This window comes from Catharus ustulatus, chromosome 4, assembly GCF_009819885.2.
Source record: "Catharus ustulatus isolate bCatUst1 chromosome 4, bCatUst1.pri.v2, whole genome shotgun sequence".
Classification (NCBI taxonomy): domain Eukaryota; kingdom Metazoa; phylum Chordata; class Aves; order Passeriformes; family Turdidae; genus Catharus; species Catharus ustulatus.
The window spans coordinates 1,124,323-1,151,832 of NC_046224.1; the positions used below are offsets into that span (position 1 = coordinate 1,124,323).

General features: G+C 48.9%; 1 protein-coding gene across 1 annotated transcript; it reads left to right on the forward strand.

Annotated features, from left to right (window-relative positions):
• LOC116995980 (striatin-interacting protein 2-like) lies at nucleotides 1–27,304 on the forward strand. The gene is made up of 21 exons (XM_033059122.1): nucleotides 1–132; nucleotides 1,411–1,480; nucleotides 2,421–2,495; nucleotides 2,567–2,701; nucleotides 4,401–4,521; nucleotides 5,763–5,831; nucleotides 5,923–6,029; nucleotides 6,138–6,265; nucleotides 7,228–7,422; nucleotides 9,153–9,373; nucleotides 10,473–10,538; nucleotides 11,963–12,026; nucleotides 13,176–13,247; nucleotides 13,352–13,426; nucleotides 14,149–14,246; nucleotides 15,135–15,261; nucleotides 16,868–16,968; nucleotides 20,086–20,152; nucleotides 22,606–22,710; nucleotides 23,921–24,125; nucleotides 26,887–27,304. The coding sequence occupies exons 1-21, from the start codon at nucleotides 1–3 to the stop codon at nucleotides 27,135–27,137; spliced, it is 2,484 nt and encodes an 827-aa protein (XP_032915013.1). The 3' UTR covers nucleotides 27,138–27,304.
• Nucleotides 27,305–27,510: the final 206 nt, after the last annotated feature.

Below are 27,510 nucleotides of genomic sequence, written 5' to 3' on the forward strand. Positions count from 1 at the left end.
ATGGAGGCGGCGGGAGGCGGCGGAGCCCCGGGCAGGGCCCGGCCGGGACAGCCCCAAACACAGCCCCAGGCACTGCCCCAGGCACTGCCCAAGGGCCGGGACCTCTTCAGGAGCCAGCGCAAGGAGTCCGAGGTACGAGCGCGGAGCCTGCGGTGGCCTGGGGATCCCTGCTCTGGGGTTGGGGTTCCTGCAGAATGAGCTTTATCCAGGGCTGGGGGAGCTCCGTACCCCAAACTGGACATTTTAGGGGTCCTGCAGGGGTGGCCTTGTTGTCCTGCGATGCCCCTGGCACTGCCACCTCCCCGCTCCCAGACACAGCTGCAGAGTTTCGGGGCGCTGGCTCAGCCTCAGCACCTCCCAGCCCCACGCCCAGAACCTCAGCGAGGTTTTGGGGACTCACCTGGGCTCCCCCACCTGCCCCAAAACCCCGCTGGGCTGCTCTGCCCCAGGCTGGGGAAGCAGGAGCGGGATCGGGTCATCGGGATCTCACCGGGATCGGGTCACCGGGATCCCACCGGGATCTGCTGTTCCAGAGCCACGGTGGGACCCCGAGAGCAAAGGACGGGAAATTTCGCTTTCCCACCAAGGAGCCGCGGATGGAGGGGCTCCCTCACCACCCTGGGAGCGGTGTCCCCAACCCGTGAATTTGGGGTTTGCTTTGCTCCCCAAAGCGGATTAGGGCTCCACGCGCTCCTCCGAATTCCTCACCGGCTTTGAGTCCCCGAGCCGCTCCGCCGGCCGGGCTGCAGGAATTGGGTGAAAAAACAGCAAAAAAAAAACCCTGGGCAAACCGGGCTGAGCATCCTCCCGGCTCATCAATATTAATCACGGCGATGCGCATCGGTTGCAGCCCGGCAGCCGAGGAGGGACGCTGGGGCTCGGGATGGGCAATGATGTTAATTGAGTTAATTAGCCGCTCGCGTGCTCCATTTCCCGGGAGAAAATTTTCCTGGGTCGCGCTGGCTGCGGCTGCCCCGCCGGAATCCTCCGGCCAAGTTTCATGCTCCAGTTCCTCATCCGCAGGGGAGGAGGGGGAGATGGGGAAGGCGAAGCCCGGCCCCGGAGCTGTCAGATCTGCGGCGCGGAGCTCCGGGATCCGCAGCATCCTCCGGGGCTTTGCTTTGAACCAGCCCCGGGGTTTGTTTTTAGGGCTTTGAAACGCATCGGATGTTCAGCTTCATTTTGTGTCGTGCCTTTGCTTTCCCTGGGCTGTGAGAAACGCTGGTTTTACACGCGGTTTCCACATTTTCGCTGTGTTTTAAGCACGGACTCCCAGCCCGGGAGAGTCGCTGCTCCGGCGGCTGGAGGAGCTTTGGCGCAAAGGCTGCGAGTGCTGGCAGCGTTCCCGCATCCCAAAATATCCCCAGGGATGTGCCAGCCCCCCTCCTCAACCCACCCCGCTCTCCGCAGGGCTCCGTGGATTGTCCCAACCTGGAATTCGAGTACGGAGATGCCGACGGGCACGGCGCTGAGCTGGCAGGTGAAGCAGATTTCGGGCGCTGCGTTGTTATTTATAGGTGCCCGGCAGGCAGGGAAAACGAAAATCCCGCCGGGATGGGGGATGGAGGATGGAGATTGATGGTGTCATCCCTGCGGGGTTTATTATTAGAGAGCCGCTCAGCCCCTGGGGACGCAGAGGGGACGCGTGGGGACGCGGGGATCACCCCGCGCTCCCGATTCCCAGGGCAGGACCCGGGGGTGGGGACAGGAGTGTCCGGTGACACAGCCCAGGCGGGAGGTGTCACCCGTTATCGTGTCCTTGTCCCCTGCGTTCCTGCTGACCCCGCGGTCCCGAGCGTGTCCGCAGAAAATGGGATTTATTTTTAGCTCGGCGTGTCTCAGCTGCACGAGCTGGCCTGGCAAAAACAACATTTCCTGTGCGAGGGGATCCTTCCTCCTTCCCTGCAGGGTCCTCAGCACCTCGGGACTGCGGGAATTCTGTGGGAACAGGCAGGAATTCTGTGGGAACAGGCAGGAATTCCAAAGAACAGGCAGGAATTCCAAAGAACAGGTGCCACATCGTGTCCCTCCAAGCGCAGCCCCTTTTTGCAGGACCCAGAACGTCCGAGCTGCTGGGTGTGGGATCCTGCCTGGCTGTTCCTGGGCATTCCCTTCATTCCCAAACTCCTTGAGACTTCCAATGTCTCCTCAAAAACCCCAATGGAATTGCAGCTGGAGCAGGAGCTGGGAACAGCCCAGCCCAGCACGGGGATGGAGGTGATGAACTTTCATTTATCGTGAATTTGGTGAATTATTTTGGTGAATGGTGACCACAAGGTGCCCTTGGAGCTGCAGGAGAGCTCAGGGACCACTTTAGGTCTCTGTCCCTGAGTGCACGAGGATGCTCCCCAAGGAATTTGGGAATGAGGATGAGGAGGGTGAAGCCCCCCCACATCCCTGCTGCTCCCTGTCTCCACCAGAGCTGTACAGCTACACCGAGGAGCCTGAGCTGAGCCTCAACAGGAGATGCTTCGAGGAGGATTTTCACACTCAAGGTACCAGCGGTGCCCTCAGCACTCCGGGGCTCCCAGGGAAGCACCCAGCTGGATTTGTGTCCCTTTTGCAGTGCCAGACAGGCGCTGGCTGGAGCTGGACAGGGCTCAGCAGAAGGCTCACGTCATGCACCTGCTGGATGGGCTGGAGGTGGTCAGCAGGGACAGGAGGCTCAGAGTGGCACGGGCCATCCTGTACCTGGCACAGGGTAAGGACACGGCCCTCGTGGGTGTGGACACGGATCTGCTGCCCTGGGGGGTTGGGAAAAGCCTTTCCTGGGGTTGTGTCGGGGTGGTGCTGCAGCTCCTGCCTGGGGTGGGTTTGGGTTTTGGTGCCTGGGGTGGGTTTGAGTGCCTGGGTTTGGGTTTTAGTGCCTGGGATGAGTGAGTTTTGGTGCCTGGGATGAGTTTTAATGCCTGGGGTGAGTTGAGTTTTAGTGCCTGGAGTGGCTTTTGGTTTTGGTGCCTAGGGTGGGTTTGAGTTTTAGTGCCTGGGGGTGAGTTTGGGTTTTAGTGCCTGGGGTGGGTTTGGGTTTTGGTGCCTGAGTTTGGGGTTTAGTGCCTGGGGTGAGTGAGTTTTAGTGCCTGGGTTTGAGTTTTAGTGCCTGGGGTGGGTTTGGGTTTTAGTGCCTGGGATGGGTTTGAGTTTTAGTGCCTGGGGTGAGTTTGGGTTTTAGTGCCTGGGGGTGAGTTTTGGTGTCTGGGGTGGGTTTGGGTTTTGGTGCCTGGGTTTGGGTTTTAGTGCCTGGGGTGGGTTTGAGTTTTAGTGCCTGGGGTGGGTTTGGGTTTTGGTGCCTGGGATGAGTTTTAGTGCCTGACATGAGTTTTAGTGCCTGGAGTGAGTGAGTTTTAGTGCCTGGGGTGGGTTTTAGTGCCTGGGATGGGTTTGGGTTTTAGTGCCTGGGATGAGTTTGGATTTTAGTGCCTGGGGTGGGTTTGAATTTTAGTGCCTGGGCTGGGTTTTAGCTTTAGCTCATCATCACCTGGTGTCACTTCCTAGGGAGCTTTGGGAGCTTCTCCACTCGAGTGTGATTATCCAAGCACTCTGTTCTTTGATCTAAATCGTGCTAAAGGTGGTGAGAAGCACTTGGTGTGGTCCTTCTCACTGTGGTTTTAAGGTTTTTTCTGCAAGAGATTTAACACACACATGATCTCCAGGCTGAATGTCGTGCACTGGTCTGTTCAGTCTTGCACTTTGAGTTCCACCCACATTTTTTTTTGTTTCTCTGAGTTGTTTAATTGAAGCCACCAGAAATGCAGTTGTGTTTGTTCCCTAACTTGGGTGGACATTGTCTTCTGGACCCCATATGGTGTCCCACAAAGCATTCCAAAAGGGCTTAGCTTTTCCTGGTTCTAGGTTTAGTCTGAATTTGTGACAGTGCCAGCAGGAGAGCTTGGGGCCAGGGCAAATTATCTTCATGCCCCAGCCTTACAATTTGTTGTTTGATTAAATGATTCATTTTCTCCACTTGGCTGAGGGTGATACAGGGTGTGGAGTTTCCAATTTATGCCCAAATGTTGGCTGGTCTGCTGCACTGTTTTTGGGATAAAATGTGATCCCCTATCTGAGGACGTGGTGGCTGCAACTCCAAAGTGTGGTAATAATTTTTTGTAACAGTGCCTTTATTAACTCTTGAGATTTTGCAGTCCTGGTGGGGAAAGCCTTTGGCCACCCTGAAAAGTATTTTTTAGCACCAGCAAATATCAATAACCCCCCTTGGAAGTTCTGAAAAATCAATTTGCCATTGCTGCCCAGGCCCCTGGCCTTTTCCACTTTTGCCAAGTTTTGGGTTGGGGAAGTTTTTGGGTTTAGTTTGGAGGCAAAGATCTCACTGGGGTTGTTCTGTGGACTGCAGGGGTTCAGAGGCAGATCCTCCCTCACCAGAGTTTCTCTTTGGGGCTCTCCAGGTGTGTTTGGAGACTGTGACAATGAAGGAGATGTCCTGCACTGGTCTCGGCACAACAGCTTCCTCCTGTACCAGCTGGGAACCTTCTCTGCCTTCCTGGAGCTTCTCAACATGGAGATTGAGTGAGGGGACAGCACTGCCTCACCCACCTGTCCCTCCTTGTCCTCTTCTTCACCTCATTCCTTCCTTCTTCACTTCCTTCCTTCCTTCTTCACTTCATTCCTTCCTTCTTCACTTCATTCCTTCTCACCCCTCTGCTTCTTGGACTCGATGACCTTGGAGGTCTCTCCCAGCTGAAATGATTCTGTGATTTTATGATCTGCTTTTTCTCCTCCTCTTCATCTTCTTCCTCTCCACCTTCCTCACCTTCTCCTTCCATCCTTCTCTTTCTCTTCTACCTCCTCTTTCTCCTCATCCTTCTTACCTTCCTCCTTCTCATCTTCCTCACCCTTTTCTCCTTATCCTCCTCCTCTTTATATTCTTTCACCCCATCCTCCTCACTCTTCTTCAATCCTCCTCACCCTCCTCATCCTTTTCCTCTTCATCTTCTTTCTTCTCCTCTTCATCTTTCTCCTCATCCTTCTCACCTTCCTCCTTTTCATCTTCTTTCCTGTTATCTCCTCACCCTCATCTCCTCATCCTCCTCTTCATCTTCTTTCTCCTCATCCTCCTCTTCATCACCTTTTTCTCATCCTCCTCCTCTCCATCTTTCTCCTCCTTCTCACCTTCCTTCTTTCCATCTTCTTTCCCATTATCTTCTTCACCCTCATCTCCTCATCCTCCTCTTCATCTTCTTTCTCTTCATCCTCCTCTTCATCATCTTTGTTCTCATCCTCCTCCTCTCCATCTTTCTGCTCCTCCTTTTCACCTTCCCCCTTTTCATCTTCTTTCCCGTTATCTTCCTCATTCTCATCTCTTCATCCTCCTCTTCATCTTTTCTCCTCATCCTTTTCATCTTCTTTCTTCTCACCTTCCTCCTCCTCTCCATCTTTCTTCTCCTTCTTCTCACCTTCCTTATTTTCATATTCTTTGCCGTTATCTTCCTCACCCTCATCTCCTCATCCTCCTCTTCATCATCTTTGTTCTCATCCTCCTCTTCATAATCTTTGTTATCATCCTCCTCCTCTCCATCTTTCTCCTCCTTTTCACCTTCCTCCTTTTCATTTTCTTTCCTGTTATCTCCTCATCCTTCTCTTCATCATCTTTCCCCCCATCCTCCTCACGCTCCTCTCCACGTTCCTTCCCCCCTCCTCCTCCTCCTCCTGGGAGGTGTCCCAGGTGTCCCATCCCCCCTGTGGCATTCCCAGCCCTTTCCTGGGGTGGGGCTGAGGCTGCAGGCTCTGACCTGGCCCCTGTCCTGCAGGAACAGCCAGGCCTGCAGCAGCGCCCTGCGGAAGCCGGCCATCTCCCTGGCTGACAGCACGGAGCTCAGGTACCCCCTGCCCTGGGAGGGCTGAGGGACACCCCTGGGGACAGAGTGGCCTCACAGCTGTCCTGTGTGCTGTGCTGTGCTGTGCTGGCAGGGTCCTGCTCAGTGTCATGTACCTGATGGTGGAGAACATCCGTGTGGAGCAGGAGACGGACCCCCCCGAGTGGCAAACCTGCAGGGAGACCTTCAGGATGGAGCTGAGTGAGCCCCAAAGCTCCCTGTGCCCTTCCTTGGGGCTGGCATGGGGGTGACCCATCCCTGCCCCATCCCTGCCCCATCCCTGACCTGCTCCTGCTCCCCTCTCCCCAGGTTTCCCCGTGCACACTGAGGAGCCCTTTGCTCTGCTGCTCTTCACCATGGTCACCAAGTTCTGCAGCGGCCACGCTCCGCACTTCCCCATGAAAAAGGTTCTGCTGCTGCTCTGGAAGGTGCTCCTGGTGAGTGCAAACCCATCCTTGCTGCAGAAACTTTTACTGTGGGACAGGGCTGCTGCAGCCTGGGTGTTCCCCACCATTCAACCCAACCATAATGGGGTTACAGTAATTTCACCATTATAAGCTGCACCATTTTGACTAAAATTTTGGTCTGAACCCGAAGTGAGGCTTATAATCAGGTGTGGTTTATATATGGACAAAGAATGAAAAGTTGCTGTTTTAGTTTGGAGGACAGGTGTCTGCTGAGAAAGGCAGGAGCTTCTCTTTGAAATGGAGAATGGAAACCCCCTCCCTCCAAATTATTGTAATTTTGAAATCAAGGGGCTCTCAGGCAAAGATATGGGAATAGGAATAACAGTTCTTTACTAGGGAAATTAAAATAGAAATACAGCACTGCAAAGAAACAAACCCCAAACCCTGACACAGTCAGAGTACAGCCTGACACCCGTCAGGCACTCAATGGCCATGAGCAGAAAATGACTGGCTGGAGGAAGGATGGGTTGTGAAAAGATAAAGAACAATGCACCAGCTGGTTTATAAACCATGGCCATGAACAGGAGATATCCCATGAGATAAAGAACACTGCCCCAGCTGGTTTATAAACCATGGCCATGAACAGGAGATATCCCATGAGATAAAGAACACTGCCCCAGCTGGTTTATAAACCATGGCCATGAACAGGAGATATCCCATGAGATAAAGAACACTGCCCCAGCTGGTTTCAATGGATGCCCATTAGCAGAATATCTCCCACAGAGATCAGGATCACTGCCCCACCCTCAACAGATGGTGGCAAAATAGAAACATTTTATCACACTCTGTATTGTAACCTGTGGTTTATAATCGGTGTGGTTTATAACCGTGAAATTACTGTAGCTCCTTCTGGGGTGGGGGAGGAATCTGGAGAAGGATCCCTGTGCCTCCCCCTGGGCTCTGTGCTCTCCCCTCTCTCTGTGTGTGCCCAGTTCACGCTGGGCGGGTTCGAGGCGCTGCAGGCCATGAAGGTTCGGCGGCGGGAGGAGCTGGGGCTGCCGCCCCTGCCCGAGGACAGCATCCAGGTGGTGCGGGGGATGCGCGCCGCCTCCCCGCCCGCCTGCGCCATCGAGCTGGTGGAGCAGCAGCAGCAGCAGCAGAAACCGCGGGGACACCGCAGCCGCAGGGTGAGAGGGGGAGTGGTTTTATCCTCCATGGTTGGGATGGGTTCAGCAGGAGCTGGGGGTGATCGTGGTTATGGTTGTGCTCGTGGTTATGGTTTCCTTCCATCCCTAAAAAGTGCTCTGGTGTTTTCCAGCTCTGGGCTCATGGAATGGTTTGGGTTGGAAGGGACCTTAAGGATCATCCAGTTCCTGCCCTTAGATCAGGTTTCTCACAGCCTTGGTCGCTGCCAGGGATCCAGGGCTGCCACAGCTGCTCTGGGAATTCCAGCCCAGCCAGGAATTCCTTCCCCAATCTCCCCTTTCCCCACTCCCTGGGTCCTGTCCCTCCATCCCTTGTCCCCAGTCCCTCTGCAGCTCTCCTGGAGCCCCTCCAGGTCCTGGAATGTTCTGGAAGCTCTCCCTGCATCCTTCCCTTCTCCAGCCTGGCAATTCCCAGCTCTCCAGAACCTGACATTGGATCCATCTCCTCTCCAAGGAATTGATGCATCCAGGGCCTTCCCTTGCAATCTCAGCAAACCATCAAGGCTCTCCCTTCCCTGGGCCTCTCTTTTCTATCCCCACTTTCCATCCCAATCCCTCTGCATGGATTCTGAGTGTCCTGAATCCCACAATCCTGGCCTGCCTTGCCTGGGCAGGGAGCTCCAAGCTCATGGCAGGGACACCTCCCAGCATCCCAGGCTGCTCCAATCCTTCCTTGGGCACTGCAGGGATCCAGGGATTCTCTGGCAATTCCAGGAATTCCTTCCACAATCTCCCCTTTCCCCATTCCCTGTGTCCTGTCCCTTGTCCCCAGTCCCTCTCCAGCTCTCCTGGAGCCCCTGGAATGTTCTGGAAGCTCTCCTTGCACCCTTCCCTTCTCCAGGTGAGCACCCCCAGCTCTCCCAGCCTGGATCCCTGGGAACTGAGGGGTTCCAGCCCTGCAGCAGCTCCGTGGATCCCTCTGGATTTGCTCCAGGTGCTGCTGTGTCCCCAGGGTCACACCCTGAGGTCTCACCTGAGGGGACACAGGGACAGAATCCCCCTCCCCTGCTGCCCACCCTGGGGTCAGCCCAGGCCTGGGGGGTTTCTGGGCTCTCAGTACTCGTGGTCAGGGCATGTCCAGCTGTCCATCCACCAGTTTCAGTTGCAGCAGATCAGCCCCATGGGGTGTTTATCCAGAGGAAGCCAGAGGACATCCTGACCTTATGGCAAAGGGCTGATAAGCACCAGGGAGCAAACTGCTCACAGCAAGCTCTTTTTTTAGCTCTGCTCTTGGAGTGGCTGTGTCTGAGGATGAAAATGCCTTTTGCTGGGGAAGGGATTCACATGGAAACCCCAAAAGTTGAGGTGGAAAATGGGGTCCCACCTCCTAGAGCAGCAAGGTTAGAGGTACAGGAGGAATTATTCTTTGGTGGCAACAGCCAGGAGGGAAATCCTTACCTGAGGAACACCTGAGAGCTTGATCCTTTCAGCTAGGAGGGAAATCCTTACCTGAGGAAAATCTGAGAGCTTGATCCTTGCAGCTAGGAGGGGAATCCTTACCTGAGGAACACCTGAGAGCTTGATCCTTGCAGCTAGGAGGGAAATCCTTACCTGAGGAACACCTGAGAGCTTGATCCTTTCAGGATGGAGGGAAATCCTTACCTGAGGAACATCTGAGAGCTTGATCCTTTCAGGATGGAGAGATCTGGAAGCACCTGAGAGGGAAATAAAACCCTTGAATAACTTGAATTTTCCTTCTCCTTCTGCTGCAGCCCCTGATGAAACAAGACAGTTTGGACATCTACAACGAGAGAGATCCCTTCAAGAGTGATGAAGGAGGGGTTGATGAAGAGGAGAATGATGAGGACAGTGGGATGGAGGGGGAGCTGGAGCTGCTGGAGAGGGACACCATGGTCCCAGCCCTGCCAGCCCAGCGCCCACCCATGGACAGGGTGTCCTTCCCCAAGGGGCTCCCCTGGGCCCCCAAAGTCAGGTAAAGCCCTGCTGGCACCAGCCCTGCCTGGAGCTCACTGCTGGAGCATTTTTGGGGAGCATTGGGAGGTTGAGTTGAAGTGACTCCAGTTGTCACTTGCTGTGTTTGGTGTGTAAATCCTGGGGAAGAGCTCAGCTAAACCCAGCTCAAATCAATAAATGGGCAATCCAGCTGACTGGGCAGTTTTGGATATCCCAGGTTGTGCTGGGGCACTGTGGGAGCAGGATCAGCTTTCCCAACCAGATCCCAGTGGGTCTTGGCAGCACAAATCCCTGACTAATCAAGGACTTTGATTGTCCTTGGCTGAGCTGGTTCATGACATTCTGTTGGGTGAGTAGGACCCCTGTGTGACTTTTTTAATGTAAAAAAAAAATCTAAGGATGAAGGAGTTGGTGCCTTTCCTTCCTAAGACACTTACCCACACAGGAAATGAGAAAATGTTAAAAGAGGGTGAAAAATTTCCCTCTGATCCATGTGAGGTTTTTTTTTTTTGCTGTTTATCCCAAGCCTGGATTTAATCCAGCATCTTTAAAACACAGGAGCAAACAGATATTTTTGAGCAGTGTCAGGGTTAAGTCTGTCTGTCCAGAGCATTCCTAGCAGGAATTTCCTTCCCACATGGATCTCCATGGTGCTGCTGTGGTGTTCCACATCACCAAATGGCTGCTGCTGGAAATCCAGCTGGATTCCTCTGTGTCCAGGAGAGCCCTGGCTCCCAGCTCGTGTCCTGGGGTGCAGAGATGCTGAGCAGCTCCCATGAAGGATGGGACAGGATGGCAGTGGCTGCTGGAGCAGCTCAGACAGACTGTGGAGATGACATTTCTTCCCTCAGATGCTCCTTGGAGATGTGTGTGAGGAGCACAGGAGGTGGATACAAAAGGTGCTGGGTGTAGAAAACTCCTCTCAGTCTGCTCACACCTTCCCGTGGAGCTGCACAGCAAATACAAATTATTTATGTTCACATTGCCCCAGCCAGTGAGGGCAAAGGTGGATTTTGGCCTCTGCTGTTGAGATCTCTAGGAATCAATCTGAGTTGTGATCTTGTACTTGGCTGTTCTCCAACCTCCTCCTTGTTTTTGTCTCTGTGCTGCTCCATCAGACAGAAAGACATCGAGCATTTCCTGGAAGCAAGCAGGAACAAATTCATCGGATTCACGCTGGGACAGTGAGTGTTTCACCCACAAAATCTGCCCTGAGCTTCCATCAGCAGGGTCCACAAAATTCAGGTTTTCAGCTCAAGATGAGGCAGTGCTGGGTTTGCCAGAGCTGCAGTAATGAAGGCAGTGCTAGAAAAACTTGTTCCTGGAGGCACTGGTCCCCAGGGACCCTTTCTATTAAAAATCAGACCCAGCCCAGAATAAGTGACTGCTGGCCCAAGCCAGGAGCTGCTTTGATGCAAGAGGCAGCTGAGACAGTTTGGTATCCACAGCAAATGTTGTGGATAAATCAAGCTGTGGTGCAGAGTCATCCTGGGACAGGCCCAGCAGGGTACATTCATTTTTAGGTGCAGTGCTGGGCTCAGACTGGCTCTATCCTATTTCTGATCCAATCTGATTTCACCCCAATTCTGGTCCAGTCTGATTTCACCCCAAATCTGATTCAATCTGATTTCACACCAATTTTGGTCCAGTCTGATTTCACCCAATTCTGATCCAGTTTGATTTCACCCCAATTCTGATTCAATGTGATTTTACCCCAATTCTGGTACAATCTGATTTCACCCCAAATCTGATCCAGTTTGATTTCACCCCAATTCTGGTCCAATCTGATTTCACCCCAAATCTGATCCAGTCTGATTTCACCTCCAATTCTGGTCCAGTCTGATTTCACCCCAAATCTGATCCAATCTGATTTCACCCCCAATTCTGGTCCAGTCTGATTTCACCCCAATTCTGGTCCAGTCTGATTTCACCCCAATTCTGATTCAATGTGATTTCACCCCCAATTCTGATCCAATCTGATTTCACCCCAAATCTGATCCAGTCTAATTTCACCCCAGTTCTGGTCCAGTCTGATTTTACCTCAATTCTGATCCAAGCTGATTTCACCCCAATTCTGATCCAGTCTAATTTCACCCCAGTTGTGGTCCAATCTGATTTCACCCCAGTTCTGATCCACTCTGATTTCACCCCAAATCTAATTCAGTCTGATTTCACCCCAATTCTGGTCCAATCTGATTTCACCCCAGTTCTGGTCCAATCTGATTTCACCCCAGTTCTGGTCCACTCTGATTTCACCCCAACTCTGGTACAATCTGATTTCACCCCAATTCTGACCCAATCTGATTTCACCCCAATTCTGGTACAATCTGATTTCACCCCAACTCTGGTACAATCTGATTTCACCCCAATTCTGACCCAATCTGATTTCACCCCAGTTCTGGTCCACTCTGATTTCACCCCAGTTCTTCTCCCCGATGTCTCTCCTCTCTCGTGCAGGGATGATGGGCAGGGCAGCAACACCTCTCCCAATTCCTGACACCTGGGATGCATTCAGCAGACTCCAGACTCCCTTTTTGACCTGTTTTGACACAGAAATGTTTGAACATGGGTGTCCTTCCCAGCACTGACCTCCTTTCCTCTTCCCCAGGGACACTGAAACGCTGATAGGGCTCCCACGGCCGATCCACGAGAGCGTGAAGACCCTGAAGCAGGTGAGAGATCCACCCTGGCATGGGACACCCTGAACCAGCTGATGTGGCTTTCTTTTTGGGTCCCTGGTGGTGTTTGCCAGGACCAGAGAGTGCTAATATGATTTAGCTAGCTCTCAGAAAACCAACATTTCATCAGCAGAGAAAGACTGGAGACCCCACTTGATGATTTCCACAAGAGTTTTTATTTCATGCCAAGGGTGGTCAAGCAGGATTCTCAGAATCATATTTATAGGTTCAGGGGGGACTGAAACTACAACCAATAAAAGTTTATACAAAGAACAGCATCCAATCCAAGTGAGAAGTCCTAAAGGTGAACTGACCAATTACACAGACTAATTTCTAACCAATTATCTTCCAAAGTGTTAGAGAGTGACCAAATTCTTAAGGAGTTTGGCTCAACCTTGGTATCTAGGAGACCTTATCTATTATAGCAAGTTCCAGGGGCCAGGGGAAGATGGTTTTGGGGGAATTGTATCATCCACAAGCTGAGATATCCCACCCTGGCATGGGGTATCCTGAACCAACTCAGATATCCCACCCTGGCATGGGATATCCTAAACCAGCTCAGATATTCCACCTGGTACAGGTATCCTGAACCAGCTCAGACATCCCACCCTGGTACAGGGCACCCTGAACCAACTCAGACATTCCACCCTGGCATGGTGGGACACAGCTACTGCAGGGAAAATAAAAGTTGGTGGTCACTTGAAAAGCTTTTGGAGCTTCTTGCAGCAATTGAGGTGAAAAAATTTAAAATTGGAGTCCTCAAGTAACCTGTCTGGCATTTTTCCTTTCCCTTTATCCAAGGTGTAGCATTCCTGCTGAGTGTCTGCCATGTGTTTTGGAGGTGACACTTTCAGAGCTGGGTTTGGACATACATTCCCAAGCCAGTGCTGTTCCCAGGGAGGGACAGTGCTCCCTGGGGAATGAGACTGACCCTGTCTCAGTTCTGGGCTGCCTTTTGGAGGTGATTGTCCCTCCAATTCCTTCCTAGAAGGAGCAGCTGGAAGTACCCAAAGGCAGAGAGGGATGTCCCACACAGGATGGGTTCCTGGCTCTGCTGTGACCTCTCTGGGCTCTTGCTGTGACCATCCCTGGCTGTGTTTGTCCCCAGCTGTGACACTGCTCTGCCTCTGTCTCTGTTTTCAGCACAAGTACGTTTCCATCTCAGATGTGCAGATCAAGAACGAGGAGGAGCTGGAGAAGTGCCCCATGTCTCTGGTAAGAAGAAAGTTGTTTCACCCCATCACCAGAGAGAAGATGGGAGGTAAATCCAATTAATTCTTATTTTTACTTCATTTCCCCTTGTTTTGTCTCTGCCCTAGGGGGAAGAGGAAGTCCAAGAAACGCCCTGTGAGGTGTTGTATCGAGCCATGCTGTACAATCTCCCCCAGTACATGGTAAGCCCCACTCCTCAGCAGGAAGGAAGAGCTTTGGAGCAGGGAATGCTGCCAGCCTGGGAGCTCAGAGCTCACACAGCAGGGCTGGGCTGTGTTCAGGACCTGCACAGTGAGGTTTGGGTGACAATCCTGAGCAGAGCTGGGAGGACAGTACAGTCCAAGAGGAGGGATTGAGATTCTGAGATGCTGATTGGGTCATGCAGGGAGAGACAGATTGAGGTGCATTTAAAGACAGGTGATGCCTTAGGTTCAGGATCAGAGCTGTGGGAGCTCCCCACACTTGTCCTGTCTGGCAGTGAAACCCTGCAGAGCTGGCTTGGAGCTGCCCAGAAGGACAAGGAAGGAATTCCCTTTCTGGGCCATCCCCAGGAAAAAGAAGGAATTCCCTTTCTGGGCCATCCCCAGGAAAAGGAAGGAATTCCCTTTCTGGGCCATCCCCCAGGACAAGGAAGGAATTCCCTTTCTGGGCCATCCCCCAGGAAAAAGAAGGAATTCCCTTTCTGGGCCATCCCCCAGGACAAGGAAGGAATTCCCTTTCTGGGCCATCCCCCAGGACAAGGAAGGAATTCCCTTTCTGGGCCATCCCCCAGGAAAAAGAAGGAATTCCCTTTCTGGGCCATCCCCAGGAAAAGGAAGGAAGGAATTCCCTTTCTGGGCCATCCCCCAGGAGAAGGAAGGAATTCCCTTTCTGGGCCATCCCCCACTCCTGCCCTCCCCTGCAGATTGCTTTGCTGAAGATCCTGCTGGCTGCTGCCCCCACCTCCAAGGCCAAGACAGACTCCATCAACATCCTGGCAGATGTGCTGCCTGAAGAGATGCCGTGAGTCCCTCACCCTGTGGCCACCAGCCATCCCAGCCTGGCCACCTGGGCCAAGCAGGAGAGCTGAGAGCTGTGGGGGCTCCAGGTTTGGGGGGTCTGTGAGGGTTGGTGTAAATACAGGGCAGAGCTGTCCCAGCCAAGGGAGTGATGCTGTGATGGTGATTTGAGTGCAGCCACAAGTGATAAAACCCAAATCATAAAGATGGGTCAGCATACAGGAGTATCCTCCCTGCTGCTCCACCAGGATTCCTGTTAAATCCACATTTTTATTCCCTTTTTTTAACATATGTGGCATGGGTCAGCATACAGGAGTGTCCTCCCTGCTGCTCCACCAGGATTCCTGTTAAATCCACATTTTTCTTCCCCTTTTTTAACACATGTGGCATGGGTCAGCATACAGGAGTGTCCTCCCTGCTGCTCCACCAGGATTCCTGTTAAATCCACATTTTTCTTCCCCTTTTTTAACCCATTTGGCATGGGTCAGCATACAGGTGTCCTCCCTGCTGCTCCACCAGGATTCCTGTTAAATCCACATTTTTATTCCCTTTTTTTAACCCATTTGGCATGGGTCAGCATACAGGAGTGTAGTCCCTGCTGCTCCACCAGGATTCCTGTTAAATCCACATTTTTATTCCCCTTTTTTAACACATTTGGCATGGGTCAGCATACAGGGGGTGTCCTCCCTGCTGCTCCACCAGGATTCCTGTTAAATCCACATTTTCCTTCCCCTTTTTTAACCCATTTGGCATCCCCAGGTAGGATGGGTGGAAATGGGAGCCCTGGGGGCAGTGAAGGTTTTGTAGAGCCCATCCAGATGAACAAGAACTCCCCAGTCCCCTTGCCCTCCCTGCTGCCACAGCCCCAGGGTTGTTTTTGTCCCCACCCCAGCATCACAGTCCTGCAGAGCATGAAGCTGGGCATTGATGTGAACAGACACAAGGAGATCATCGTGAAGAGCATCTCAGCCCTGCTGCTGCTGCTCCTCAAGCACCTCAAGCTGAACCACATCTACCAGGTGGGCCCAGAGGAGGGGATGGCACTGCCAGGCTGCCCTGAGGGGCTGTGAAACCTTCTCCTGGATTTCCAGGGAGGTTTCCCATCAGGAGTTGTAATCACATTTCCATAGCTCCAGGATTTGTGCATTTGGGGATTGATAACATCACTTCTACTCTTTTAGACTTCTGGGAATATCCATTCAGGTTAAATTCAGGAATAAACACGAGCCTCCCTGGCAGAAGGGGGAAGAGGAAGGGATTAGGCAAGGCTCTCTGGCTCTGTCACCTCCAATGCCCAGAAATAGTGCTGGGAAGGACCTGACAAGGTCACCTCATCTGGTTTTGGCAGGATCACCTTCTTGGGGCTCCAGTTTCAACACAGGCAGGAGATCTGGGTCATAGTTGCAATCTGATTTTTGTTCCCAATGTGATTTTTTTGTTCCCAATGTGATTTTTGTTCCATCTGCATGGCACTAATCAGCCTGCACCCACTGCAGGGCTTTTCTTGGTTACAAAAACCCAAGGGCTGATATGAGCTGTGGCCCAGTTCTCCACTCATTCTGCAAGTCAAACAATTAGTGTTTTCTAATTTTTTTTCCTGCTAAAGCTTTCAGCACTGCTACAAACCCCTCTGTGTTACAAAACCCACTGATATTCAACTGAGGATAAATAGAAATCCACTTATTGGATTGGGTAGAATGAAACCAACTCCCACATTTTTACAATCCTGCATTTGTTCTGCTCCCCCCTCCACATCCCTACATTAATTTTTCTCACTTCAAAGCAGCTCCTCTCTTTTCTTCCCCCCCAGGCAGGAGGGCCATTGCAGCCTGGAGAAAGCTGCAGGGTTTCATCCCCCTGCTTCTGGTTTTTTGTGTGTCTGCTCTGGGTGGTTTTGTACTTTCTGTGACCAAGGTGATCTCAGGGGGAGCACCATGAGAGCTCCAGCAGGTCTGAAATGAAGGAATCACAGAACCTTGAATGGTTTGGGTTGGGAGGGTCGATTATTCACCAGCACATCCCAGGGCTGTGTCATCTGTGCTGTTGTGTCATCTGTGGAGTGCCAGTGCTGACAGCTGAGATGAGAACAAACTGTTCCTTCCCTCTCACTCTGGAGATCTGCATGGAGAGGCAAGGCAAGGGCAGGGTGGGATAGCACTGGGTTTGCTGCAGTTTGTGTCTTTAGAGATTTGTTGTGTTATTGAACTGCAGGGTTGTTTGGGTTGGAAGGGACCTTGAAGAGCATTTAATGCTTTGAGGGAGAGAGGAATTAAAAGCAAGTAGGAAAGTAGGGATATTATTTCAGTCAGAATTTCTGAGGGAGCTGGGATTAGTGTGTGAGAAAAATAGGAATTCTTGTATTTTCCCATGTGATAGCTACAGCTCCTTCCCTCTTCCCCACACAGTGTTTGGCCACAGATTTAATTCTGCAAATTCTGCTGTGAGCTTTGCCTGTCCTCTCCATGGCAAATGGAATTTCCCAGCTGCTGGGCATGACACAAACCTTGCACAGCAAACCTCAGGGAGAAAATGCTCTGTGAGGTGTCTGGGGCAGAGCATCCCAAGTGCTTTTGGCTGGAAAGAAGTTTCCATTCCCAGCTGACCTGTTTCCCTTCTCTTCCTCAGTTTGAGTACGTGTCCCAACACCTGGTGTTTGCCAACTGCATCCCCCTGATCCTGAAATTCTTCAACCAGAACATCATGTCTTACATCACTGCCAAGAACAGGTACAGCCACTGCTGGGGGACAGGCAGCTGGTGGGGCAGGAGGGTTTTGTGCTTGGGGAGCCCTCACACAGCTTTGGGGTGTCCTGTACACTACAGAAATATTTTGACTAAAATTTTGATCTGAACCCAGAGTGTGGCTTATAATCAGGTGTGGTTTATATATGGACAAAGAATGAAAAGTTGTTGTTTTAGTTGGGAGAACAGGTGTCTGCTGAGAAAGGCAGAAATGGAGAACGGAAACCCCCTCCCTCCAAATTATTATCATTTTGAAATCAAGGGGCTCTCAGGCAAAGATATGGGAATAGGAATAACAGTTCTTTACTAGGGAAATTAAAATAGAAATACAGCACTACAAAGAACAAACCCCAAACCCTGACACAGTCAGAGTACAGCCTGACACCCGTCAGGCAGGGTGTTGGCAGCAGTCCCATTCCATGGTGGCTGCATCCTCCTGCAGTGACAGATGTGGCTCAGCTGGAGCAGTGCTCCTGTACAAGGTGCAGTTTCCCTCTAAAGCTCCAGTGGGGATGTGGAGAAATCCGGTTTTCCTCTGGAGTCCAGTGGAGAAAGGGGCTCCCTTAGTGTCCCAAAACCTCTGTTTTTATCTTGGTAAGAAATGTTGGGCTCTTCCCCCTGGCTGGAGCAACTCCCAATGGGATGCAGTAATTTTATCAGTGCCACAGTGGGACTCAATGGCCATGAGCAGAAAATGACTGGCTGGAGGAAGGATGGGCTGTGAAAAGATAAAGAACACTGCCCCAGCTGGTTTATAAAGCATGGCCATGAACAGGAGATATCCCATGAGATAAAGAACACTGCCCCAGCTGGTTTATAAACCATGGCCATGAACAGGAGATATCCCATGGGATAAAGAACACTGCCCCAGCTGGTTTCAATGGATGCCCATTAGCAGAATATCTCCCACAGAGATCAGGATCACTGCCCCACCCTCAACAGATGGTGACAGAACAGAAACCTTTGATCACAATGTATTGTAACCCAAGATAGTTGCCAACACCAAGACCTGGTCTTTCCAGGCCTTTCCCAGTTTTCATAGCTCTAATTCAGCTTTCCTGGCTCCTTCAGGTTTTCCATTCTTGTCACCAGCCCCATTTTGAGCAGGGCACTGGCTGGACCACCATGGATTAAAGACCTGAGACAGCACAGCTCTTTCACAGCTCACCAGGGCAGGATTGCTCTGTTTGGAGAGGAGCCCCACAGGGATGTTAGAATGATTTAAAAAATCCTTTTTCTTCCTTTTTGATGCTCTTTTTGTTGCTGTTCAGCTGCATGTGTAGGCTGGTGTGTCTCCTGCACGGTATGGCTGTGTCTCTGTGAGGAGGCACACATGGAAAAATAAGAAGTAACATGTTGATCCTCCTGCTATAAATATTTCCACTTTTGGTCCTGTGTTTTGAGTGGAGGAGGAGACATCTCCCAGGAGCACTCAGCTCCCTCCTCTGCTCTGGGATGGAGGTTTCACAGGCAGGATGTGCACCTGGACTGAGGTGGGATGTGCAGCTGGATGCTCTGAGCCAGGGAGGTGTAAATTCCAGTTTTGGGTGTATTTCATTGACTACTTTTACACATTCCACAGGCCTGGAGGCTTTGGAAAACCTGATAGTCTGAATCCACTCACCATTAATTTTCTTGCTGCTAACATTTGAAACCTCAGATCTATTTTGTTTGCTTTTTCCCCCCTTTTTAAATATGCATATGAATAACTCATCTGTCCTGTCTTAATGGATCCAAATCCTTTGAGTCCTGATTAATGCACTCAGGATGGAGCTGTGGAGCCAGGAGGCTTTGATGTGCTCCATTAAGGCAGGGCTGAGGCTGGGATCCCATTTGGATGCTGTCTGTGCTGGAGATGGGATTGTTTCCCACCCTAATTACAGTAATTTCATGATTATAAGCCACACATTACAATACAGAGTGTGATCAAAGGTATCTCTTTTATCACCATTTGTTGAGGGTGGGGGCAGTGATCCTGATCTCTGTGGGAGATATTCTGCTAATGGGCATCCATGGAAACCAGCTGGGGCAGTGTTCTTTATCTCATGGGATATCTCCTGTTCATGGCCATGTTTTATAAACCAGCTGGGGCAGTGTTCTTTATCTCATGGGATATCTCCTGTTCATGGCCATGGTTTATAAACCAGCTGGGGCAGTGTTCTTTATCTCATGGGATATCTCCTGTTCATGGCCATGGTTTATAAACCAGCTGGGGCAGTGTTCTTTATCTCATGGCATATCTCCTGTTCATGGCCATGGTTTATAAACCAGCTGGGGCAGTGTTCTTTATCTTTTCACAACCCATCCTTCCTCCAGCCAGTCATTTTCTGCTCATGGCCATTGAGTCCCACTGTGGCACTGATAAAATTACTGCATCCCATTGGGAGTTGCTCCAGCCAGGGGGAAGAGCCCAACATTTCTTACCAAGATAAAAACAGAGGTTTTGGGACACTAAGGGAGCCCCTTTCTCCACTGGACTCCAGAGGAAAACCGGATTTCTCCACATCCCCACTGGAGCTTTAGAGGGAAACTGCACCTTGTACAGGAGCACTGCTCCAGCTGAGCCACATCTGTCACTGCAGGAGGATGCAGCCACCATGGAATGGGACTGCTGCCAACACCCTGCCTGACGGGTGTCAGGCTGTACTCTGACTGTGTCAGGGTTTGGGGTTTGTTCTTTGTAGTGCTGTATTTCTATTTTAATTTCCCTAGTACAGAACTGTTATTCCTATTCCCATATCTTTGCCTGAGAGCCCCTTGATTTCAAAATTATAATAATTTGGAGGGAGGGGGTTTCCATTCTCCATTTCAAAGAGAAGCTCCTGCCTTTCTCAGCACACACCTGTCCTCCAAACTAAAACAGCAACTTTTCCTTCTTTGTCCATATATAAACCACACCTGATTATAAGCCGCACTTTGGGTTCAGACCAAAAATTTAGTCAAAATGTTGCATCTTATAATCATGAAATTACTGTACTTGTTGCATTTCCAGGCACAGAGCAGGAAAAATGTTACAGATTGCTGGGCATGATCATTTAGATCATCTTAGAAATTTTTCTCATGTGAGTTGGTTCCTGATTTCTTCTTTTCTGTTTTCTGCAGCATCTCTGTCCTGGATTATCCACACTGCACAGTGTGTGACTTGCCTGAGCTCACAGCAGAAAGTTTGGTAAGCAGCACACAAAGGGTTTTTGTGGCCAGGATTCCTCAAATCCTTCCAGCATGAGGAAGGATTTGGGGTTTCTATTCTGTCTTTTTTTTTTTTTTTTTTCTGTGAACCCCCAAAATCAGATTTTTCCAAATTTTTAATTTTTCCAAAATTAGATTTTTTTTCCCCCCACATTTTAAATTCCTCCTGTCAGTATTCTGAGTCACTGTGAGCAGTGGGGACATGGGGAAGAGTCACTGCTGGTATTGGGCACCCCATAAAAATAGTTGGGCTTAGGGTTTTCCCTTTGACAGAATAGAATCACTGAATTCCAAGATCATTGTGGTTGGAAAAGACCTCCAAGATCATCAAGTCCAATCTTTGATCAACCACCACCTTGTCCCCAGCCCAGAGCCCTGAGTCCACATCCAGGAATTCCTGGGACACCCCTAGGGATGGGAAATCCAAACCTCTGTGCAGTTCCAATCCCTGAGCACCCTTTCCATAAGGAATTCTTCCTGATGTCAGATTTTGAGGCTTTTTCCCCTTTTTCTGTCAAGACAAGACTCTAAATTCTGCTTTGAAAGAGAATTTACCCAGAGGCTGTTACCTCCCAGCTTTCAATTGCTCTGAGCACTTCTGTTTTCTGAGACAGAAAGGAATGAAGGAATTAAGGAATGAACCAAATTCCCTGTGGAGAGGAGCCTCAAGTATTCCAGAGCATGGTGGGATAACAATGCTGGCAGGTTCAGAACTGCAATAATTCAAGTGCAGGGCAGGATGGACTTGGACAGCACAGGGAAAAGCTTTGGGGTTAACAGGAAATAATGGACTGGGAATGGAGAGCCTAAATCATTAAATAATGGACAGGGAATGGAGAGCCTAAATCATGAAATAATGGACTGGGAATGGAGAGACTAAATCATTAAATAATGGACAGGGAATGGAGACCCTAAATCATTAAATAATGGACAGGGAATGGAGAGCCTAAATCATGAAATAATAGACTGGGAATGGAGAGCCTAAATCATGAAATAATGGACTGGGAATGGAGATCCTAAATCATAAAAAAGGATCCTGAGCAAACCCAGTCTGGCAGGGATGATCTCATGGTGCTGCTGCAATCTGAGGCCTGTGTTGTTTTCCTTAGATGTGTAAAAGTCAAAATAATCAGAAATATTTCCCCCAAGTTCACAGGGCTGACTCCATCCTCTCCTGGCCCGATGGGGACATCTAGTGACACAGCACTGAGGGCTCCATGGCTGCTGCTAATCCTCACAGTCAGCCTTTCTAGGAGAAAACTGAACGTTTTTAGGGAAAATATTCCCAGTAGGGTCTTGACAGTTTGAGAGCTGTCACATTCAAGGACAGCACTTTTCACTTTCCTCCAGCAGACATGGATGTTATCCTCAAGGGAGAGCAATTTAATTAGAAAATGTGCAGAAACCAACTTGAATTTTACCATGAGGGTTCATCTGTGGGAAGATACCCATGGAAATAAGGATTTAATGGGAATTAGACACACCCTGGTACTCGAGGTGCACATTTGTGAATGTATTTATATTTCTTCAGCCAGCACTTCGTGTGTTGTTTTAGCTTTTTGTTACCACTCTGATGAGTGGTTTTAACATCCCAGCCTAACACATTTATGGAATGTAACAGATGATTTGTGCTCTCAGTGGGTTGAGCACTGTGATGTGTGTCTGGGGAATCCCAAGGAGAATCCCAGTGTGAGTCAGGAGTGGGTGGGTGGTGGGGGATTCACCCACCCTTTTGTGAGAATAAATCCTGGCCAGTCCCCATCTCCCCTCTCCTTTCCAGAGGGGTCTGCACAGGGCTTAATGCACCCTTTAAAAGGGGAATTAAAGTCTGTTCAGCCTGTGCCCTCCTTCCATAAATCTGATGGAAAGACCCTCCCCTACCTGAAAATCAGACTGGTGAAAATAAATCCATCCACACCTGAGGGTGTTTGCAGTTACCTAAGATTTAAAACAATGTCTCAGCAGCACTTAGGCTGGAGGGGATTTTTGGTACAGAAAGGTCTGGTCCCCTTGATACAAACTGTTTGCTGTTTGTCATCCTGTGTGGATTTGTGATTTCCTTTCACTGGTCTGTAATGTGTGTTCTAAACATGAATTAATTTATATAGTTACCAAAAGCAGGGGTGATCACCAGGCTGCAATTTGCTCTCTGGCTGTAAACAAGGAATACAAATCTACCACAAAATCCATTTCCCATGGTGGAACAATGTGATTTATGCCGTTATTAGCTTACTCTAAATTAAGAGTAGACTAAAATTGGAGTGTTTCAGAATCTACTGATGATAACCCAAGTGAGGAGGCAGCTCTGCTGCTTGTCCTCCCTCACAAATAAGACTTGTGCAGACAACAAAAATAAAGATTTCTGCCCAAGGCCATCTCTGTGGTGGTGCTGATGAACTCTGTGGTCAGGGGGTTGCACTTCTGCCCTTGCAGGAAGCTGGAGACAACAACCAGTTCTGCTGGAGGAATTTGTTCTCCTGCATCAACTTGCTGAGGATCCTCAACAAGCTGACCAAGTGGAAGCACTCAAGGACAATGGTAAGGGGGTGTCCCCTCGCCAGCATTTCACCTGGAGCACATCCCTGGCTCTGCACAGCAGGGTCAGCCTGGCCTTGTGCTCAGGGCTTCCTGTGGAGGTGCTGGAGCTTCCCTTTTTCCTGCCTCAAATGCAGAAATCCTTTTCCTCCTGCAGATAACATTACAGTAATTTCACCATTATGAGCTGCACCATTTTGAATAAAATTTTGGTCTGAACCCAAAGTGCAACTTATAATCAGGTGTGGTTTATATATGGACAAAGAAGGAAAAGTTGCTGTTTCAGTTTGGAGGACAGGTGTCTGCTGAGAAAGGCAGGAGCTTCTCTTTGAAATGGAGAATGTAAACCCCTCCCTCCAAATTATTATAATTTTGAAATCAAGGGGCTCTCAGGCAAAGATATGGGAATTAGGAATAACAGTTCTTTACTAGGGAAATTAAAATAGAAATACAGCACTACAAAGAAACAAACCCCAAACCCTGACACAGTCAGAGTACATGTTGGGCTCTTCCCCCTGGCTGGAGCAACTCCCAATGGGATGCAGTAATTTTATCAGTGCCACAGTGGGACTCAATGGCCATGAGCAGAAAATGACTGGCTGGAGGAAGGATGGGTTGTGAAAAGATAAAGAACACTGCCCCAGCTGGTTTATAAACCATGGCCATGAACAGGAGATATCCCATGAGATAAAGAACACTGCCCCAGCTGGTTTATAAACCATGGCCATGAACAGGAGATATCCCATGAGATAAAGAACACTGCCCCAGCTGGTTTATAAACCATGGCCATGAACAGGAGATATCCCATGAGATAAAGAACACTGCCCCAGCTGGTTTATAAACCATGGCCATGAACAGGAGATATCCCATGAGATAAAGAACACTGCCCCAGCTGGTTTCCATGGATGCCCATTAGCAGAATATCTTCCATGAGATCAGGATCACTGCCCCACCCTCACTGATGGTGACAGAACAGAAACCTTTGATCACACCCTGTATTGTAACATGCAGTTTATAATCAGGTGCAGCTTATAATCATTAAATTACTGTATTTGTGTGAGCCTCCAGCCCCGTGCAGAGTGTTGGACACTGCTGTTCTCCCCTCTGAGCTCTGTGCTGTTGCAGACCCGGTGCTGGTGCCCCAGGCAGCAGAGCCAGCGTTGCTGGGGCTGCCCTGAGCGCTCTGCATCGCTCACCGCTCCTTTCCCGGCAGATGCTGGTGGTGTTTAAGTCAGCCCCGATCCTGAAGCGTGCCCTGAAGGTGAAGCAGGCCATGATGCAGCTCTACGTGCTCAAGCTGCTGAAAATCCAGACCAAGTACCTGGGGAGGCAGTGGAGGAAGAGCAACATGAAGACCATGTCTGCCATCTACCAGAAGGTGCGGCACCGCATGAACGACGACTGGGCCTATGGGAACGGTGAGTCCTGCCTCAGCCCCTGCCCTGGGCAAGTTCTGAAGAGAAAAAAAATAAAGAAACAGCATGGAGGTTAATTAAAAATCCTTTTGTAAGGTACAGAATGTGTTACACTTAAAATTCTTGTGAAACTGTGGAGGGTTGAAGTGTTTGAAAAATCCTTTACCCCCCAAAAAAAGAGGATCTCTGTCCTGAGAATGAGTATAACCAAAAAAAAATCTCTGTCCTGAGAATGAAGTACACCCAAAAAAAAATCTGTCCTGAGAATGAAGTATAACCAAAAAAAAATCTCTGTCCTGAGAATGAAGTACACCCAAAAAAAGAGGATCTCTGTCCTGAGAATGAAGTACACCCAAAAAAAAAATCTCTGTTCTGAGAATGAAGTACACCCAAAAAAAAAATCTCTGTTCTGAGAATGAAGTACACCCAAAAAAAAAATCTCTGTTCTGAGAATGAAGCATAACCAAAAAAAAAAATCTCTGTTCTGAGAATGAAGTATAACCAAAAAAAATCTCTGTCCTGAGAATGAAGTATAACCAAAAAAAGAAAAGACATTAAAAGAAATTTTGCTTTGAAACCATTCATTCTTAAAAGTAAATAACCCATAAGTTTAACATGGCTTATAAACACAGTTTGGGAGAGCTGTGGAAATAGGAGTCAGTGAAAAGTAAAGCCACAAAAGAACTGGTTTTTTTCTTCTTGTAGAAAAGACCCTACAACCAAACAAAAAAATATTTTCTCTCTAAAGTGAACTAAAAAAGATTATTTAAGTTAGAAACTAACTGAACTGTTTCTGTATGTTGTTAAGAAAGTGTGAAAGGGGGGAGGAGGGTAGTCCAAAGGTTTTATTCTGAATTTATTATTTTCTTTGTGTTGTTAATAAAGCTTTTTTTTTTTTCCTTTACACTCTTTTAAGTTTTAAGCCTGCCTTGCTTTTACTCTTAAATCTCTCACAACAAAAAATAAGTATATTAAAATTAACAAATCTAAACTGTAACATTTATTAATGCATTAACCAAATAAAACCAAACTGAAGCAAAACACAATCAGCTTCCCTTGGTTTGCCCTAAAACCTCTAAAATTGGGGATTTTTTCAGAAGTTTTATGGCACCATCCTGCACCATCAGATTTAGAGCTCATGAAAGCCAGCTTTGAAAATACTGGGATTTTTTCATGATACCTGTTTGGATAATATGACATAATGTCATGGTTATTGCAGCTTTTCAATATCATTCATAGCTGCATTTGCCCAATTTTTAAGAAAATTTGGGGTTAAGAGCTCATAATAAACTCTCCAGGTTTTAAATGTTTGAAATCTTGATCCCTGCTTCAGTGGTCAGGGGAGATGTTCAGTCAAAGTGGTGGGGTCTGTGAAAAAAGCTGGGTAATTCTAGAGAGCCCTTCAAGCAGGAATAATGCCATTTTTATGGGATATCTTAAATGCAAATGCACACATAAATGGATTTGGTTGGGAAATAATAATAACAATAATAATAACAATAATAATAATAATAATAATAATAATAATAATAATAACTAGAAGTGACTGTGGTTAATGAATGAACTTGCAGCCTGTGAGGAGATCAGAGCAGTGCTCCTGCACTATCCAGCTATAATAATAATAATAATAATAATAATAATAACTAGGAGTGAGTGGTTAATGAATGAACTTGCAGCCTGTGAGGAGTGAGTGAGGTCAGAGCAGTGCTCCTGAGCTATCCAGGTATAACAATAATAACAATAATAATAATAATAATAACAATAATAACTAGGAGTGAGTGGTTAATGAATGAACTCGCAGCGAGGTCAGAGCAGTGCTCCTGCACTATCCAAGTATAACAATAATAAGAATAATAAGAATAATAACAATAATAATAATAATAACAATAACTAGGAGTGACTGTGGTTAATGAATGAACTTGCAGCCTGTGAGGAGATCAGAGCAGTGCCTCTGCACTATCCATTAATAACAATAATAACAATAATAATAATAATAACTAGGAGTGAGTGGTTAATGAATGAACTTGAGCCTGTGAGGAGATCAGAGCAGTGCTCCTGCACTATCCATGTATAACAATAATAACAATAACAACAATAATAACAATAATAACAATAACAACAATAACAATAATAACAATAATAATAATAATAATAATAACTAGGAGTGAGTGGTTAATGAATGAACTTGCAGCCTGTGAGGAGTGAGGGCAGAGCAGTGCTTCTGCACTATCCAGGTATAACAGTAATAACAATAATAAAAATAATAACAATAATAATAACAATAATAATAATAATGATAATAACTAGAAGTGACTGTGGTTAATGAATGAACTTGCAGCCTGTGAGATCAGAGCAGTGCTCCTGCACTATCCAGGTATAACAATAATAACATTAATAACAACAATAACAACAATAACAATAACAATAACAATAACAATAATAATAATAACTAGGAGTGAGTGGTTAATGAATGAACTTGCAGCCTGTGAGGAGTGAGGTCAGAGCAGTGCTCCTGCACTATCCAGCTGTTAATCAATGAACTCGCAGTGAGGTCAGAGCAGTGCTCCTGCACTATCCAGCTGTTAATGAATGAATTCACAGTGAGGTCAGAGCAGTGCTCCTGCACTATCCAGGTGTTAATGAATGAACTCGCAGTGAGATCAGAGCAGTGCTCCTGCACTACCCAGGTGTTAATGAATGAACTCGCAGTGAGATCAGAGCAGTGCTCCTGCACTATCCAGCTGTTCCTCCTCCCTCCCTGCAGATATCGACGCCAGGCCCTGGGATTTCCAGGCTGAGGAGTGCACGCTCAGAGCCAACATCGAAGCCTTCAACAGCCGCAGGTACGACAAGGCGCAGGAGTCGGAGTTCGCCCCGGTGGATAACTGCCTGCAGAGCGTGCTGGGCCAGCGCCTGGAGCTGCCCCACGACTTCCACTACTCGTACGAGCTGTGGCTGGAGCGGGAGGTGTTCGCTCAGCCCATTCGCTGGGAGGAGCTGCTGCACTGCCAGTGACAGCCCCGGGCCCCGGGCGCGGCTGGGGGTGGGTTTGGGGGGGAAATGGTTTAAAATGTTCAGAGAGAGCAAGTGTCGGTGTGCCTGGCAGACAGCTCGTGCTGGAGGTTGGGCTGAGACTGTGAAGGGTTGGCAGGGGCCATGGAGAAGGTTCCAGAGCTCAGAGCCCTTGGGGTGAACATTCCCAGCTGGAATTCTGGTTCAGAGCCCTTGGTGTGAGGATTCCCAGCTGGAATTCTGGTTCAAAGTCCTTGGTGTGAACATTCCCAGCTGGAATTCTGGTTCAGAGCTCTTGGGGTGAACATTCCCAGCTGGGAATTCTGGTTCAGAGCCCTTGGTGTGAACATTCCCAGTTGGGAATTCTGGTTCAGAG

Bases quoted from the DNA above. Each gene is read 5' to 3' on its own strand.
- LOC116995980 (XM_033059122.1), top strand. From the start codon at position 1: ATGGAGGCGGCGGGAGGCGGCGGAGCCCCGGGCAGGGCCCGGCCGGGA. The intron at 6,266-7,227 runs GTGAGTGCAAAC...GTGTGTGCCCAG, and splicing joins TGCTCTGGAAGGTGCTCCTG to TTCACGCTGGGCGGGTTCGA. The intron at 9,374-10,472 runs GTAAAGCCCTGC...CTGCTCCATCAG, and splicing joins CCCTGGGCCCCCAAAGTCAG to ACAGAAAGACATCGAGCATT.